Below are 18,170 nucleotides of genomic sequence, written 5' to 3' on the forward strand. Positions count from 1 at the left end.
GGTGTGTGTTTTTTCAAATACACATGCGATACACACTTTACATGATAAAATGCAATGTACGTGCAAGTAAAAGATGCTTTTAACACATTCTGGAACACATACGGAATGGGGTTCCCGTCAGACACTAAAAGATTAAAAGGTTGAAAAGCAAGTAATGCACGATCCTCGATATCCCATCCGCACTGCAGACGATGCACTAGAGGCCGACCGGAGAGGGTCTGCACCAAGAGCCCCAGAGCCAGCCCACTGGAGCCCCCTGCCCCTGTGGGCAACGACTGACACTCCTTCGGAGTAAGTCTGAGCCTACAGGTCTCGCCTACCCAGTCTTCAGAATCCCTTCGCACATGGAGATGCCGGCCCCTGGGCCTTGCTGTCCCCTGGCTACAGAGGACCTAGCACCGGCCACTGGAGCCTGTGGGTCAAGCCACACACACACACACAGAGGAGGCTTCGGCAAGGAGCCAGATCTAAATCTATAAGTTCTGGCTGCCTTCGCGCCAAAAGGAAAACGCAAATAAGATGCAGGATCCACACTTCTTACCACTTTCTACCTATGTCAAGGGATGATACAAAGAAAAGCACCCGTCCTGCACCTGCAAGGGTTCAGTTCACCAAGGAAATCAGGGACCATCCAAAGGAAAAACAACCCAGAGGTTCTTTCTGTGAAAAGGAATCTAGGCGATGCCGGAGTTGGTAAAATTCTACACACATGATGCCTATACAAAATTAAAATGTGATCATTGCTACCTGTTAAAATAACGTCTCCTCTACATATCTGAACCTGTCGCCCCACTATTTCTAGTATTTGACCTTCCTTCTAGGAATTTCTACGATCCCCACCCCCATCCTTCATATAACAACACCCTAACAGGCTATTTTACATTCCATCGACTCTTCTTTATATTATTATCCTAATTTTAATTTGTTAAATGGAAATTAAATCGTCAAAATTAATGGTTTATTGAAACATTGATTCCCTCTTACTAATTCTCCTTGCCCATTTTTCTAAAGCCTTACCTAATATCTAAAATCCTTAATGTTTTGCTAGCTCGTCTACAACAACACAGTAGAGAGAGAGAGAAAAAAATAACAAAAACCACATTTAAAAGTATAAGCACTTTTCTTTGGCTTTGCACAAATCCAACGATGTAAGTCCATAACAGACAAACATAAATTTTTTAAAAGGAGGCCCAGGGGTCATCAGGATGCCTGCTTTAGGGGTAGAAGGCTAAAACCGGGTCCACTGACACATTAGTCAGCATCAATTCCTGTTTGTTTTGCTCCCATATTTTTGTTTAAAAATTGCAAAGTCGAACGTGAAACAGCGACTACGAAATTGCAAGAGATTTACACAAAACATTCATAGCTAACGTTACACTTTTAGGTTTTGGAGAACATTTGATGAACAATTATGGCAACTGCTTATTACTGCGCATTTATAGGAAACCACTGTATAATCAAAAACAACAAGCCTGCCCGCAGAGCAGCTGTGGGACTGCAGGAAGTTTTCTGTGTCCCCGAGAAACCGATGCGGGGACTGCCTCCCTGCACAGCCCGGCCTCCGCGCTGACGGCATTAGCATATGAGAAGAAATCAACAGCTCCAAGAGAAACGCCGGCTAACAAAAGGTAATCTTCTGCAAATATGAATTTATGTGCAAGGAAACGCCCGAGGGAGCGGGAAGTGGGAGATGTCACAGCCCCCACCTCCCTGCATTAATAAGACTTCACCCACAGCCAGCAAAACCAGACAACTGCGCACGAAGCCAGAATGGAAACCATTCCCCACCTCTAACAAACATGCTCAAATCTAGAAGACTATGTCGTTTCTCAAACGATAACAGGCATTACCTACAGCAGCCAGTGGCCAAAAAATAAACAAACAGTAACCATCTTCCACCGAGTCCATCCATACGTACCTATTACAGTTTAAAAGCGGATTTTTGTTTCCAAGAACAAAATATAAACATTGAGGGCACGTCAACGCCACTCGCCTAATCCTGTCTTCGAAAGCAAAACAGCCCGTTCACTTTTCAACGCAAGGAAGGGGAGACCCGGGACCCTGTCCCTTACAGACACTCTGCTGCCCTGAGCACAGCTGCACCCCAACACAGAGCAGGTCAAAGGGGTCACGACCCCCCAAGGCTGAGTAGAATTCTGAGCCATGTTGCTTTCCTATCACCCAGTCCAGGTTCTGCTTTTGAGGTTCCCAGGGAAAGAAACCCATCCACCGGGACAGAAAAGGCCCAGAAAGACCACCGTCAGCTGCTTAGCTTCGATTCGCATCCCTTCCTCTCACCACGTAGAGCTGCCTCCAGATGGTGGACCACTCTCGCAGCGTCGTGGTGACCTCCTGAATGAGCGGGAGGTCGCCCGGGATGACCGTCTCATGTTGCCTGGGAAGAGACGAGGGAAGGACAGCTGAGTTCACGGCTCATTAATCGCTGCAACTGGCACCTTATAAATTCCAAACCTAGGCCACAGAGTTAAATAAGCAAACGGAGCGAGAACACACAGCCAGGCCGGTGTCCGCACCCAGGAAGGCACACATCTCTCAGGGCAACAGGTACCATCTGTACGGAGCCTGAGAGTGTCGGTCCGCCGCCCGCCTCCCATGCCAGCCAAGACGGGGCGGCGGGTAACACCCCACTAAAAGTCTTCAGGGCGCCCAGGTCTGGGGCGTGGAAGGTGCCTTCATAATACATGTGCCCGTCTATCTTATACATGCCGTGAATGACAGCCAACCTGTGTGGCATCAAAACGCAGGTCTGGGTTAGGATGGTTTCTGCATTTCCTTCGCGCATGAAACTCAGCGCCGAAGCAGTTACCCGCGGCGGACTCTGAGCGAAGGTGCTGCCGCCGGGTGTCCACAGGTCCTCCACCTGACCCCAAACTCTGACGACCCCCTTTCTCTTTCTCTCTACCCCAACAGGTTAACCCTTGACTTGTCCTTAACCTGTTATCTAGCTGAGCATTGGCTTTTAGCAAATCGACCACTGTTTTCTGGTCACGTGTTCTGGGTCGGGCATGTGCTACGCAGGACTCACAATATCGGGGACTGAGGAAGAGACTGGATTTGTGGCTTGTGAAGTAGACACCTGGCCCCAGATCCTGAACAGCGTTCTGAACGCCGGGGCGCCAATGAACACGGAGTGTTCGGGGACGCTGACAGGTCCCACCTACACATCGTGATTTGTGCTGGGCCCAGACCTGAGGGCAGCACCCTGACGCTGGAGGGTCCACACTTACGGGCAGGACCCCGACATGAGCCACAATTGGGGTCCAGGCCTTCAAGGGCTTCCTGATGGTGGAGGGTTCCCAAAGGAAGAGACCATGGAGCCCCTAAGAGAAAGCCTACGGGAAGGTCTGGCCACGGGCTCCGGGTGGAGCAGCAGAGATCAGACGCCTGAGGGAGGGGTGCGTACGGGACCACCCCCCACAGGACGGCCTTTAGGAATTGACAGGACATCATCGGTGCCCATTACGAGACGTGAGTGTTAAAACAGCCCTGCCGAGTCTGTGTCCCGGTTTCCCAGGGGGGATGCTGATCGAAATGTGGGTGGTGCATTGGTCCGCAGGGCCATCCCGCCGGCCTCCAGGGGATTCCTCCCCACTCGCAGGGTGAGTACACCCGTCAGCACCTGGGCTGTTTCCATGTATTTATTTGTATTCGTCAAAGTGCCTTTTAAAAAAATTAATCATCTGCCATCTGACTGCTACACTGATGCTGACAGAGACGGATGTAAAACACATGGACAGTGATGGGTGAGAGGAGAGGCCCAAAACCTTCGTTTTTTACCTTCCCTTTAAAATTCTGCATATGAAACATTGTATAAAAAACACCACATCCCAGGTCATCCCATTCATGCCCCTCAATTATTTCCTTCATCTGAATGAGGTGTCAGGGCCCCGCAGAACCCGAGCTGGTCCTCTGCACACGTTGAAAGTGCAGCTCTTGGGAAGGCAATTTTGTAATCAGCCGGAGAGATGCCATTATGCAGCAATCGTCTGATTAGTAATTTTATAACCTACATATTTGACTGAGAGTGAAGATGGAGCTGCGACAAACAAGGAAAAGATTTTCATGCTCCTTTCTCTCCAGTCCACACCTGGCTATTTGTTCGCCACTCCCGCCTAGTGGGTTCCCCGCTCTGCAAACGTCCTTGTAATGACCTTGTACAGCACTGCGATGACCTCTAAGAAACACACACCACAACTGGACAAAATGTAAATGTTACATGTCCCTATTTAACAGCTGCTCTTCACCCTAAACTCCCCTTGCACCAAAGCCTGAGAAGTCTCCCAGGAATGGATTCTAAGCTGGGGGATTGTGCAGCCTCTGCCGGGGGCGGGGGGGGGGCAGACCACCCAGGAAGCTCAGGGCACCAGGAGGCCCTCCAAATTCAACATCAGGATCAAGGACAATGACTACAGGTAAGGAGCTGACTTCAGACTCCTCAAAGGCTCAAAGCCACGTTTAACACAACCGTAAATCCCCCTTCCTCTCCCAAAACTCCTGTCACCCATGGCCAATCACGTCCACCATCCAACCCCCCGAGGGCCCTGGCACTGGATGGGCAGCGAGGCCGAATATCACTCTCTTCATGAAACAGCAACTCACCCTTTTCCTTCAACAATTGCTTCTTTCAGATGAATATATGAAGCAGGAAATATACCCTATGGGGAGGAAACAAAGACAGTTTTTATTATCAATGTGGACACTGATTGTCAATCAAACACCTGTCCCCAGAAAGGTGAGGGTGGCTGGCTCTCTATTAATTCTGCAAGTTTTACGCTGAGTCTCACATTCAACAGAGCAAAGAAAACAAACTGTAAGAGATGGCGACTCAGTCAGCTTGTGTTTCAAAGAGGCTGCTGATGTCTCAGGAAAACAGGCAATTTCTCTGCAAAGAGGCAATTCCAGAGGACGTCCTGTGTCTTCCCCACAGGTCGCAGCTGGTTTTCACTGTTGACCTGGACACAGGCAGACCAATAGCCGACTGATGCCCACACAAGTTTTTCGGTGATGCTCTCTGACAGTTACTGATCTCAAAGAGCTAAAATGACCACCAAAATTCACCTGACCCACAGAGACTCTCTCGACAGTCTCCAGAAATGGTTGAATGTCACCCAATCTGCAGAACTACCGGGGGAGCACGGTTTACAGTGCTCTCAGCTCCCCAGGGCAGCTTGCAGTGGACACAACTGACGGGAGCCTGGAGACAGCTCCTCCAGGACACTCGGGGCCAGGCACAGTCCTTGAAGTGCCAGGAGCTTTACCAAGCGAGCCGGTCCTGCTTCCTGAGCAAGCGCAGGCCTCCCCTCCAGCAGGGATGGGAGGCGAGCAACCTGAAAGGCAAGGGCTGGGGCCTCGGGCAGCACCACACAGGCCGGGCACGGCTTCCCGCATGAGATTCAGGACATGCGGCAGAAACCATTCAGTAGCGCCGGTGGCTCTGACCCACCTGCTGTGGGAACAGGAGCTTCTGACCAGGTTGCCCTGGCATCTGGCCCCAAAAGATTGACACGGGCCATCCAGGAACCACAGGCACTTGTCACACTAGGGAAGGGCATGGGCATGAGTCCTGATCCTCCTGCCGACCGGGAACGTGGCCGAAGTTCATATAAAGAACTGTCACAGAGAGGGAAGGAGTGGGGCAGAGAGACGGGCTGGTCCAAAGCCTCATCTCTGTATTAATAAAGCCCTCAGATCAAACGTGGAGCTGCATCAGCAGGAGGGCCTCTTCGTTATCGGAGGGGCGATCAGTGTAAACCACAACCTCCCCTGAAGAAACCTACCCCACCATCCAGCCGGTCTGAATCTAACCTTGTTCAGACCTCAAGGCTCTGGTCGTCGGCTGGGTGGAGCCTGAGGCGGGAGGTGGGGCGGGAAATCCGGGCTGGAGCCACTGACTCCGAAGCCTCAGTTACAGGCTCCGGACCACAAGAGCCCAGCCCCACAGGAAATCATGAGAGGCAATGTTAGGCAAGAGAAGTGAAATGAAGCATTGGTCCAGCATACTTAGATACTAAAACACGTACAAGTTAACGTGGACAGCCTGACCACAGCTTCAAGCGGACAGCGCTTCCAAATCACAGAATGAAACAGAAGAGCCATCGTTGGGTTTGTGAGGCTAAGAACGGAGAAGCCGCAGCAGGACTGTGCCGGGGAGTGTCGGGCACAGGGACCGAGGGTAACTGTCCGTCTCGGCCTCGGAAACTCAAACACCATGCGTGCCGACCGCCCCGGGGAGCAGGAGCTCCTTCTGCAGCGGGCACAGCCGTATAAAAAGAGCTACACGAGAGAGGGGAGCGGGTGCGAGCTTCGCAAACCTGTTCATTTATCATCAAGGAAAATGTAGGACTGAAAACCGCGACCGGGTTTCTGGGGGGTTTTTGTTGCGGTTGTTTTCTGAAGCCATCGCACCCACGTCATTCTTTTGCACACCCTGCGCTTAACAAGGGTGCGAAGCTCCACCAGGGAGGGCCCCGCCTCCCGCGACAACAGGCCAACAGCCTATCGCAGCCCCGCAACCCACTCGCGGGACGCAGCTGGCGTTCCTACGTCCACACTGTTCAGGAGGAAACGGCTCAGGGCAGTCGGCCTTTCGGCCCACGGAGAGTTTAGATTCAGAGAAAGAGACGCAAAGGAAATCGCGTAGACAAGAATGAGAGAGAACTGATTTCCTCTCACGGGGTGATTTAGGAAGGGACATGCACGGGGTTTAATAAAAACGACTTACCTTCTTAGACTTCTTTCTTAAGGTGTAACCTCTGTACCACCCTAAACAAACGCAAAGTGGAGACGGTTAGTACAAGGCGAGACCCCAGGGCCCTAACGACACCTTCGTGTGGAGTAGAAAATGTTCCGCAGACCCTGGGGTCAGCTCGCCACCGGAGCTCAACAACCCTAACGCTTTGGAAATACACTATGGGGTTTTGGAAAGATCGGCTCGAGACTGTACTTGAGGCCTGGGCAGTGGCCTGGACAGACAGACACCAGCTCCTCACCTCCACCGGCCACCCACGGCCTTGAGGGGTCACTCTGAAGTTAAGAAGCACAATTCCGAGATGAGGGTGTCCTTTTGCCCCCTCGAGCGGGCTCCTTGAGAGTGCATGGTCCTGTCTCTCCCTGTCTGACCTGGGTTGGGGTCGCTGCCAAGTGCAAACACCAGCATCCTCAGATCATCAGGGGCTGCCCCGTAACAGAAATGCTATTGAGAGCCCAGTTCCTGCCCCTTCAGTCAGAGGATCTGCCCTGGGGCAGCCACGACCTCACAAAGCATTTCTGTGGCAAATGCCCCGGACAGGAAGCAGAAGCCAGGGACCGGGCCCACCTACCCCTCGGGGTCTGGCCAAGGCTCAAGTCCCCATTCCCTGAATGTGAGGAGAAGACAGGAGTGAGGGCAGGAGACGGACACACGGCAGTTGTTGGCAGGAATTCATGCTAAATGGAAGAGTCCCTTCAAAGATGGACCAGACCTGACCACACCCTTGGCACTGACCCTCAGGCTGGGGGCAGAAACTGTCCGAACAAACACCTGTGGGTCCACGCCAGTCACCAGCCTCCCAACAAGTCCGCCACAGCACAACATCAGTGACTGGTTCCTTATCACGAGCACAGGGACGTCACGTCAGGGCACCTGGCTCGGAGGAAGTGCACCACAAGCTCAGACAATTCCACGTCTGCCCACAACAGCAAAAAGACCAAGCAGAGAATCTCCACAAGCACATGGTAAGTGCGTGTTGGGTAAACCCGCTGAGTAACAAAATAGTGGGTTTTCATTCAGCATGGAAAAGGCAACCCTTAGAAATCAGGGTGTATGAATCAGCTCCGAAAAGGAGCACAGGTAAATGCCCGGGCAGGGCCCCTCTTAGGAAATGATCATTTTCACAACCAGAGGCGGGAAACCAGAAAGCGATGGGGCCCAAATGAGCCAGGTCCTCAGGGATGATTTAGCAGCTGCTTTCTAAGTGTTCAGAACAGGAGGGCAGACTCCCGGGCGCCTTGCAAAGGACTTGCTGAGACCTCAGGTGACTGACTGAACCCACTGCACTGTCTTGACAAGGGGACTAAACAGAGCAATGGAGGCCCCGCAGACACACAATGTCCAGATAGCAGCTGCGCAGTGGGGGGTGGTCTCCCCAGAGCCACGTGTCCATGTCAGGGGTTTCTACGTGCCAGGCCAGTGTCGGTGCCTTCTAGGACGGTGTTCACGGACAGTGACAGAGAAGAAATGAGAGGTCAATGAAGTCGGTGATTCAAAGCTACATTTATTCAACCGAAAGAGCTGTCCACTCTTCCGTTACTGTGTCTTTTCTGCATTTCCGTGTGGTGGTTTTTTTTAGGATTTTTTATTGATATTTTAGAGAGAGGAAGGGAGAGGGGGAGAGAGAGAAGAATAGATGTGAGAGCGAAACATCGATTGGCTGCCTCCTGCACGCCCCCTACTGGGGATGGAGCCAGCAACCTGGGCATGTGCCCTGCCCTGGAATCAAACATTTCAGGGCACGGATGACCCCAACCAACTGAGCCACACCGGCCAGGGCTTTTCTGCATTTTCAGTATTGATATACCCTTCTATTCTGAGCCTGAGAAGGGATTCATGTCCTAGGATATAGAAGGAAAAACTGCAAAGAAAAAGACAGACACCAAGTAAAATGTGAGCGAAGTTTATAAACAGTGCATAGAACCCTGAAAGACTTGCACATGCATGAAGAGACGCTCAACCTTAATAACGACCAGAGACACGAACATTTAAAACACAATATTGCTGCACAGTTATCAGAGTGGTAGAGAGGGGGACACTGTGGGATATGGGTCGCCCCTGGGCACCGTGGGTGGGAATGTACACTGTGGCAATTAGTGTGGGAGCAGCCGTCCCTACTTCTCCAAAGTTTATATCCCTACACCCTGGGACCAGCAAGCCCCCCACCGGGAACGCATCCCAAAGACATCCACACCACCATCCATGCCCAGTGGGAGGGACACAGGATGCTCAAGGCTGGGTGATCCGGGGCGGGGGGAAGTGGAGGCCGGGAAGCTCCCGTCGCTGGAGGGCAGTTAGTAAAACATGGGGAGTGCCCACCAAGCAGTGAGAACCACGGGCTAGATATCCAGAGACAGCAGGAGTGCACCTTTCAGTAGAGCACCGAGGGACAAGTCAGAAACAGAGCGAGAGCTACGAGCGCGTTTAAATACATGAAAAATAGAGGGATGGCAACCAGTCAAAGAACACGAGCAAACAAAACCCACCTCAAACGCAGCGCCGGGCCTTCTACACGAGGGGGAGGAGAGAGCAGTGAGCTCTGGGGGTGTCTTTTCTTTTCCTTACACCAGCAGAAGGCGGTTAATCTTTTAATGGCCTTGCTAAGCAAAAGGAAACCCCACGAGTTTCCTCCCCAAGACTTTCTGCTTTAATCCTCCGACCACCTGAGCTCACAGGCTGCGCGCCAGACACGGCCCCAGACAGAGCCAGCCTTCAAGCAGATCGGGCTGGTGTCCGCCCTCCGAGGGCTCACAGAGGAGAGGACGCCCCCAGACAGGCAGGGGGCAAACCACAGCCTTGTCGTAACACAGTGGCTGTGGTTTAATCAAAGGACAATTTCCTAATCTCTGTGCAATGCCTGGCGCTCCCTGAGGTTCAGCATCCAGGCCCCGGAGATCCTTACGGAGATGAGAGGGCCGCAGGTCGGGCACATCCGTGGCCACCAAGAGCCACGTAATAACATCAGTGATCCTGGGTGCGCGTGACCCTGGACGCTGGGTAAAGGCAGGGGTGTGCCCTCGATGCCCTCGCAGCTCCTTCCGCCGAGACCCGTAAGCTTCCTTTTCCTGTTCTGTGTCCCCCGCCTTCAGGAGCCGGAGACGGCGAAATTAACCATCGCTTGAGGGCAAATTTGTTTTGTGAAACTTAATATAAAGAGTGATCCGCGAGAAATTTTATATTCTCAGGAGCAATCTCAGTAATATCCTGAGAAGGATCACACAGAAAAAGAAAATCCAATTTGACAAACAGAAATAAATTTTCATAGAGGAAGGGGGGGGGGGGGCAAGCAGGAGAAAAGCCCAAACTCTAACGCAATCCGTGAAACTTAAACAGAACAAGAGGAAAGAGCAGAAAAACAATTATCCCACTTCTATTGGATGGTAATAAAATCACCGAGCCTCCCGAAGTCCCAGCTCGTTCCCCGGATGCGTTCCTCGGACCGGGTTCTGATTCCAACCAAAAGGCAGTTTCCAAAGGTGGGGAATTCATTTTCCATGAACGAGTCTTTACAAAGGGTGGAGTTTTTTAAACAAAATTTGGCAGACCGGCCCACCAAACACAGGCTCCCTGAAGGGTCCTTTCTCAGGATGCCGGCCAAGCAGTCCGATGCCTGCCCCCCAGCTTTTCTAAGTTAAATGTGTAACGGGGATCCCCGACTCGCCTAAGGGACCCCGCTGCTTTAGGGACGTTCTTGGTATGAAGCGAAGGACCAGACGTCACAGTCCCCACACACCCGGGCAGCACAGGAGATGGCTATTCAGGAATGACGTCACTGCCCAGCGTTTATTAACCCCCATTCCAGCTTCCACTGACCCGGGGGCAGAAATAAAAAGAAAGAGCCTGTTCCCTTCGGGTCGGGAAAGTGTCTGAGACGAGAGGCTTGCTCCCTACCCACTCCCTCCCAGCCACTGAGATGGTGCCGGCGGCAGGCACTCGGACTGGCAGCTGCCAACACTGAAGGTGTGCGCGGGGTGCCCACTGCTATGGCCCTTTCCTTTGCGAGGTGTGAAGGGTGCAAATGGAATGGGGCTCTAAGCCGGCGTGTGCCGCCTGGGAAATACAGGACAGGAACGCGGGTGTGGGACCAGGTCTGGGCCCGCCGCACGAGCCTCCCAGGACACGGGGCGAGCCGGAGCCTGCCCGGCGCAGGAAAGCCTCGCGCCGCTTCCCCAGCCTGCAAAGTGGGTTTCAGGGGCTGCGACTGAAGTCCAGCTGGGTGCTTACGACGGGGTGCCCGCCACTCCTCCCGCTGGAAGGGCCTGGCGAAACCCCACCCGAAAGCAATTCTGCTGTTGGGGTTATTGGTTTTAATCGACGCTCTACGGGAGTCGCCCCTTCCAGCAGGAAATAGAGCCACCAACACTGCAACTCAATCTTAGGAAGCCTGCCGATCTGAGGAAAACAAAAACCAGGCCCGTCGTTGCTTCTCTTGTGCGCAGCCATAACCACAGTGCAAAACAAAATAATCTGTAAAACGCTCAATATGAAAAATGGAGTCTGGAAAACCAAGGGCACGGGAAAACCACAGCCTGCAACCGTGTATTTACTGGATAATTCTAACAACTGCTTCCCCGGACCACGCCCCGCACAGCCGTGACCATCCCTGCTCACTCCTAGGAAACCGGGGTCGCGGGCTTAAAAGAAATGACAAGCCTGGCTCCCCTGAGGATGTTATCAACAGATCTGGGCGAGAGCACAGAGAGTCTCCCCATTCCCATCACTCACCTCAAAACAGCGACTTAAATCCTAAAGTATCCTAAATGCATTTTTTAAAGTTGTTTTTTCCAAGTGCTGGGTTATTTGCAGTGAGGATTCACATGCATTTGCAAAAATGGAGCCAAGGAGGTGTTTTATGTTCTGTTTTGTTTTTTTTAATGAAAACAGCTTTTTCAACAGAAAATTTTTAGAGGTTAAAAAAGGAATTTTTTGCTCTGGCCAGATAGCTCTGTTGGTTAGAGCGTTGTCCCGATATGCCAAGGTTGCAGGTTCGATCCCGGTCAGGGCGCATACAAGCAGCAACCAATGATGCAGCGATCAGTGGAGCAACAAATCAATGTTTCTCTCTCTCTCTCCCCCTTCCTCTCTCTCTCAAAAAAAAAAAACAAATAAAAAGAGGAGTTTTTACTTTTAATTTCATCTTAATAAAGCCTTCATTAAATAATGGACAGCCTCAGCACTGTCCCCTGAAAGGGCACCCGCCATGCAACACCGTCCACCCCGTGAAAAGGCCCGTGAGCACACACGCTGCCCGAGCCAGGGAACGCTGTGCCCGCCGGGCACCGGGAAAGCGTGCCAACTGCCCAAAACAACAGGAAAAAAGACCAAACTGCATACGCACCTTCATACGTTTCCAAGATGTGAACGGTGTCTCCTATCTGTAAAGAAAGTTCGTCCGCTCCCCTGGCGTCATAGTTATAAAATGCTGTGAAGACAAGAGGGGAAGGTGTCAGTCGGGGTAGGAAGACCGATGCTGCCTGTTTCTGCTTGTGTTTTATTGGGGGGGAGTATTTTATTTATTTATTCTTTCATAAATTTTATTTTTTCCACCAGCTTTTATCCCCTGTGCTCTCTTCCGCCTGCACCCACCCCCTGCCCCGGCAACCACCACACTGCTGCAGACGCCCACAGGTTCACTCTTTTTCACCCAGTCCCTCCACCCCCTCAAACCCCAAGTTTCTGCTTGTTTTTAATATTAAAATACATTCCATCTTTGCCTGAATCATTCTCTCTGACACCCACAAAAGCAGCCTTTGCTTTCAAGAGGCAAATATAAAGGGTCATCATTTAAGGAGAAGAAATCCGTAACTACTCATGATACCAGACAACCATTAAGTGATTTTTTTTATTGTGGTAAAATATATATGATGTAAAATTTGCCTTTTTAACCATTTTTAAGTATATAATTTAGTGACATTCGCTATATTCAAATGCTGTGCTACCATCACCACTATTAGTTTCCAAAACCTTTCATCACTCCAAACAGAAACCCCATACCCATTAAGCAATCGCTCCCCACTCAGCCCTCCCCCGAGCCCCCGATAACCCAGAACCTGATAACCTGATAACCAGCCACCTCACATAAATGGAATCATACAATACTGTCCTTGGGTGTCTTGCTTCTTTTATTTAGATGTTTTCAGGGTTCCTACATGTTGTACCTTGTATCAAGGCTTCATTCTTTTTATGGCTGAATAATATTTATAACAGGAAGAAAACTGAGGATACTATTTTCATTATCACTTGATATACTATCTTATATTTCCATTAATAGAATTTTTCATTAGATGACTTCTTCCTAAACTATGAATCAATTACACCCGGACTGAAAACACTTAGGAAACCAAGTTGGTTTTGTTTTTTTGGTTTTTTAATTTGTTGTTGTTGTTGTTCAAAATATTACAGGTGTCCCTTTTTCTCCCCACTGACCCATTCCACCCCGCCCCACCCCCCTCCCCAGTCCCTCTCCACACCACTGTTCCTGTCCTTGGGTTGTGCCCATATGCATATAAGTTCTTTGGTTACTCTTTCCCCCTCCACCCACCCGCCCCCATCCATCCCTCTGAGATTCCTGTCTGATCCATGCCCCATGTCATTGAATCATTTCTATTCATCAGTTTATTAAGTTCTTTAGATTCCACGTATAAGCAAGATCATGTGACGTTTGTCTTTCTCTGCCTGGCTTATTTCACTTAGCATAATATCCTCCAGGTCCATCCATACTGTCCCAAATGGTACAAGATTCTTCTTCACAGCTGCGTAATATTCCATGGTGTAAATGTCCCACAGCTTTTTATCCACTCATCTACTGGTGGGCACTTGGGCTGTTTCAAGATCTTAGCTGTTGTAAACTGCTCTGCTATGAACATAGGGGTGCACATGTTCTTTCTGATTAGTGTTTCAGGATTCTTAGGGTACATTCCTAGAAGTGGAATCACTGCGTCAAATGGCAGCTCCATTTTTAATTTTTTGAGGCACCTCCACACTGTTTTCCACAGTGGCTGCACCCGTCTGCATTCCCACCAGCAGTGCACCAGGTTCCCCTTTCTCCACACCCTCACCAGCACGTGTCGTTTGATTTGTTGATGGAGCCATTCTGACAGGTGTGAAGTGATACCTCATTGTGGTTTTAATCTGTATCTCTGATCATTAGCAATGTTGAGCACTTTCTCACGTGTCTCTTGGCCATCTGTATGTCCTCTTTGGAGAAGCGTCTATTCAGGTCCTTTGCCCATTTTTTAATTGGATTGTCTTCCTCTTGCTGGGAAACCAAGTTGGTTTTCAAAAAATCATATAACCAATGTTGATATGAAGCCAGGGAGCTATGTTACAATCAAACAGGCAAAAATATGCCCAGCATTGAGGAGAGATCCTTAAAACCAGCAATGCGCGACACATCTCTAAAATCAAAATCCTTATCCTGGCACAAATCCGCCCCTACTCCTCCGAGATGAGCGCCTAAAAATGTGACTCCATTAAATTCAGACCACATTTGTGCTCACATATTATGGGATAAAAGAACTGTCACCGTGAGAAAAAGACGTTAGAAAGTGTCAGAGAGCCAAAAATTATTCAATTAGCCCAGTCTCAATTTAAAAAATATATATATATACAGAGGTACAGGAATGTCCCTCCTTCCCAATGGGTTCCACCTAAAATGTCATCCTCCACGTAAAACTCATCTCCAAGAGCCTGATCAATTTCTCGTCCATCCATCCTGAACACCCTGCCAGACTAGGCTGACCCTACGTGGCACCTTTCCTGTGTCCATCTCTAAAATTCTCCCTGTTCATGTCATGTGCAAACTCCCTCAGTGGTGTGGTGGGCCCTCCAGCACCTGGCCACCTCACCTCACTGCCCACCCTGAGAGGAAGACGCCAACCCATCCCGCACCTGGGCGCACCAGGGTAGCCTTCCCTCGCCAGCTGGGTCTTCCCCCAGGTGCAACCTCTTCCAGGAAACCAGGTCCAAGTATGTTTGCTCTTTCAACCCCCTTTTCCAAACATCCCCAGCACCACAGCACACATGACCCCTGTCCTCAGCTCCATCACTGAGCCCCCGACGTGCCAGCAGTCCCGTCTCTCAGGCGCATGCGGCCTCCCTGGTTTTCATGCCCATGGACTCTGGAGCCAGACAACATGCAGGGAGACGCCTCTACCCCTGAAGAACTCATGACCTCCAGCCAATGACCCACCCTCTCGGTCATCAGCTCCCCTGTCTGCAAAACAAGGATATCAATTCCTACACCTCACGGGATTGTGTGCATGCTGTGTCTTAAAATCGCGCCACTGACGGATCTGGTGACTTGGCGAAATGGGGGTCCTGCAGTGAACCACACACAGTACATGGTCAAGGCTCTCACTGTGGTCGGGAGTGTTTGTTTTTACTGCAGTAAAAGCTTCTATTGCTACCAGAATCCTTTTTTAAAAGCCGGAGCCAGCACCCTGTCACATGTTAGCAGGAACCCTAATACATCAAAAGCCACGTATATGTAGAAAACTCCGTTTTCACAGGTATTTTCCTGTATTTTCACCAAAATTCATAAAAACTAATGGCCTCGACTGACATAAATGGTTATTAGTAGTTACTTAGGTTTATTTAGCATTTTATGGTGAATCTTTAACGAGAAACAACTGCATTAGGTACAGGAGGCTCAGAGCATATGCTGGCCTTTTCCAGCTCAGCAAAACCATACTCCCAGGCCTAGAGGAGCCATAAATGCATTTATCACCGCCCTTAACAGCATCTCTGCCAGCGTGCCAATTCTGTTACAGACATGGAAAAAATAAACATGTCAGAAAGAATAAAAATTAAATAAAATGAACGCGTCCACCATAAATGCGCCCAGGCCCGCGTGGACCTGTGAGGAACACGTGCAGAAACCCTGATGCACCTGTCCCGCATTTCTGAAGTAGGCAGGTGAAAGCAGTTGAGAAAATCCCATACATGTATACAGATTTAACTATGCGGTGAGCCTTAGGACCTCTGATTTTACGGATGATGGGCCTCCGGGGGTTTATGCACGTGACCCCAAACGACAGAGCGTGATCCTCGGACCACAACCCTGGCTGCCCAGCCCCCCACGTTCTGTTCTTCTTAGATTCGCTTTCTAAATAGTCCTATATTAAAGTCAAAACAAAAGACTCAACTTTTTAAGATTATTGGACAAGGGAGTGGGAGGGAAGAGGGAAGTGTGGTAGATAGAACAGTGGTCCCCAAAGCCATCCACGTCCGAAACCCCAGACGCTGTAAGGATGGCACCTTACATGGCAGGTGTGACTAGGTTAAGGGTCTTGAGACGGGATGCTCATCCTGGATCACCCACCTGGGCCCAGTGTAATCTCAAGGGTCTACATAAGGGGGAGACGGGAGGGCCGGGTCGGAGAGGAGATGTGATGAGGGGAGCTGCAGTCGAAGGGAGCAAGAGGGGCCACAAGCCAAGGGATGTGGGCACCTCCACAGGCTGGGAAAGACAAGGCCAATGGGCTCTCCCCCCGAGACTCCAGAAGTGAACTGGCTCGGCCTGCACCAAATCCAGGGCTTCTGGCCTCCAGCACCAGAACGGTAAGTGTGTAAGGTTGTGTTGTGTGAAGCCCCTGAAGCTGTGGGGTGGGGTTACAGCAGCACTAGGAAACACAGGGAGGTGTGACAGAGGGTGTAAAAGGGGCGCTCTGGGGTCTATGTATTCACTACGCAAGGCCACGGAGCAGGCACCCGCTCAGCTTGGGGTTCCCCGGCAGGCAATCGGGTCCATGCACCCCTACAGCCCACCCCTGTCCACAGCGCGGGGCTAAGGGACTTCTCGTTCCTCACACAGAACTCGCCTTGGGGTCACTCCGCAAACGCAAGGTTGGGTTTCCCATGTTAAACCAATCGATTATCCGAGTCAAAGGCTACAAATATCACAGAATCATCCTGATTGGTGCAGAAAAAGAATTGGAGGAAACGTAATCCCTTTTAAGGGAAAAACAATAAACCTACTTGACTACTCTGACATTAGGGGGGGAAAAACAAACGCTACAAGCCACCCAGCCATTTAACAGAGTCCCACAGAGAGCAGGTGGGACTTGCTCGGGGTGTCACAGTGAATTCAGCAGCCCTGGGACCCAGGTGCTTCCTCCAGACTGTCTCCACCACCCCACCCTGCCAGGCTCCAGTCTTCGTCATCTCTCCCAGAGACGAAAGGCTATTTTGGCTGGTCTCCCAGCTAAACTTATATTAACTGTATAAAAGCTCTTTTCTCTCCATCACCGGAGTTATCTTTTTAAACTCTTAGCCTAAAACGCTGCACCATTTCCCCCGGCTTTCTGAATAGCCGCTAAATTATCCGGCACAACATTCAAAGTCCTCCGGTGAGATCTGACTTCGACCCAATCTCGTCTCTCTCCCCACTCCACCTCCCCCCAGCCCCGGGCCCTGCCATTAGCCACTTCCACCCCCTGGGAAGGCCCCTCCTCCTGCACCTCTGAAGACCCCTGTTGTGTGCAAAGCCAGCCTCTAATTTCACATCCTTCTGCAGATCCTTACTGAATTCTGACTTTCGCCCTTGACCGAAAACAGGTGCACGCATACCTGAATTAACTGCTGGCCGCAGCCCTTTCCTATAGGCTCTGTCACATCCCACAGCCTTGGAGTTGCTTATCTCTGTCCCTCTAGACCAAACCCCTTGTGGGGAGCAAACATTTATTAATCATTGGATTTTCCACAGGAGCTAACACCATACCTTGCAGGCACTCAACCAAAATTCACTGAATTTAACCAGATCACAAAATATTCCTTTGTGTGAGGTTGGCCACAGAGTGAAAGAAAAAGCTGTATCACTTGTTTCTCTTCGAAATGATCTTGCCCTTTACAGAAAGATCTGGGAGACCAAGATTTATTTGATCAAGAGGAAAGAGACACGGTATTAGCTCTCCTGACTCTGGTTTGGTCTCTTCCATGTAATGAGCTAATCTGCCATCAGCACTCAGGTCCTAAGCCTCCCCAAAGCACCCGAGGCATGAGCCCCACCACCGTGACTCCTGGAAGTCTGCCCAGCTCACCTCCTCCATCCCACACCCTGTCCTCTTAACACATGACCACAGGATTTCAAGTAGCGATTTAAAAGTTAATTAATTCTTTAAAAAGTCAATTTGTGAAAATGAATTGCTCTGTTTCTGATCTCATCCCCTCTGCCTTGCCTTCACGCGGCAGACAATGCTCCCCAGCGTACATCTTCCCGGGGCTGGGGAAGACACAGGCCCCCTCCCCAGGAGACCAGGCAAGGCCCTGTCTGTGCCCCTGCAGGGCTTCGTCCTAAAGGGCTGTCCGTCTGTTCTCGAGTCCCATAAACCCTACACGTTTATCTGGTCCATGCCGATAACACCCTCAGTAGTTCCCGAGACTCTGTCGGGCTCCTGCTCTG

The 18,170-nt window shown here is 50.7% G+C and overlaps 1 protein-coding gene across 4 annotated transcripts in view; it reads right to left on the reverse strand.

Annotated features, from left to right (window-relative positions):
• The window catches only part of DOCK1 (dedicator of cytokinesis 1), a 288,043-nt gene that overhangs the window by 244,018 nt on the left and 25,855 nt on the right, over positions 1 to 18,170 (reverse strand). For all 4 annotated transcript variants that reach the window (XM_081157827.1, XM_081157826.1, XM_081157829.1 and 1 more), the window contains exons 2-5: positions 12,108 to 12,191; positions 6,743 to 6,783; positions 4,621 to 4,676; positions 2,299 to 2,395 (exon numbers count right to left, since the gene is read on the reverse strand). In XM_081157827.1, coding sequence (XP_081013953.1) covers positions 2,299 to 2,395; positions 4,621 to 4,676; positions 6,743 to 6,783; positions 12,108 to 12,191 — 278 coding nt within the window. The remainder of the gene's footprint in view (positions 1 to 2,298; positions 2,396 to 4,620; positions 4,677 to 6,742; positions 6,784 to 12,107; positions 12,192 to 18,170) is intronic.

Source organism: Miniopterus schreibersii (assembly GCF_964146895.1).
Source record: "Miniopterus schreibersii genome assembly, chromosome: 14".
NCBI lineage: Eukaryota > Metazoa > Chordata > Mammalia > Chiroptera > Miniopteridae > Miniopterus > Miniopterus schreibersii.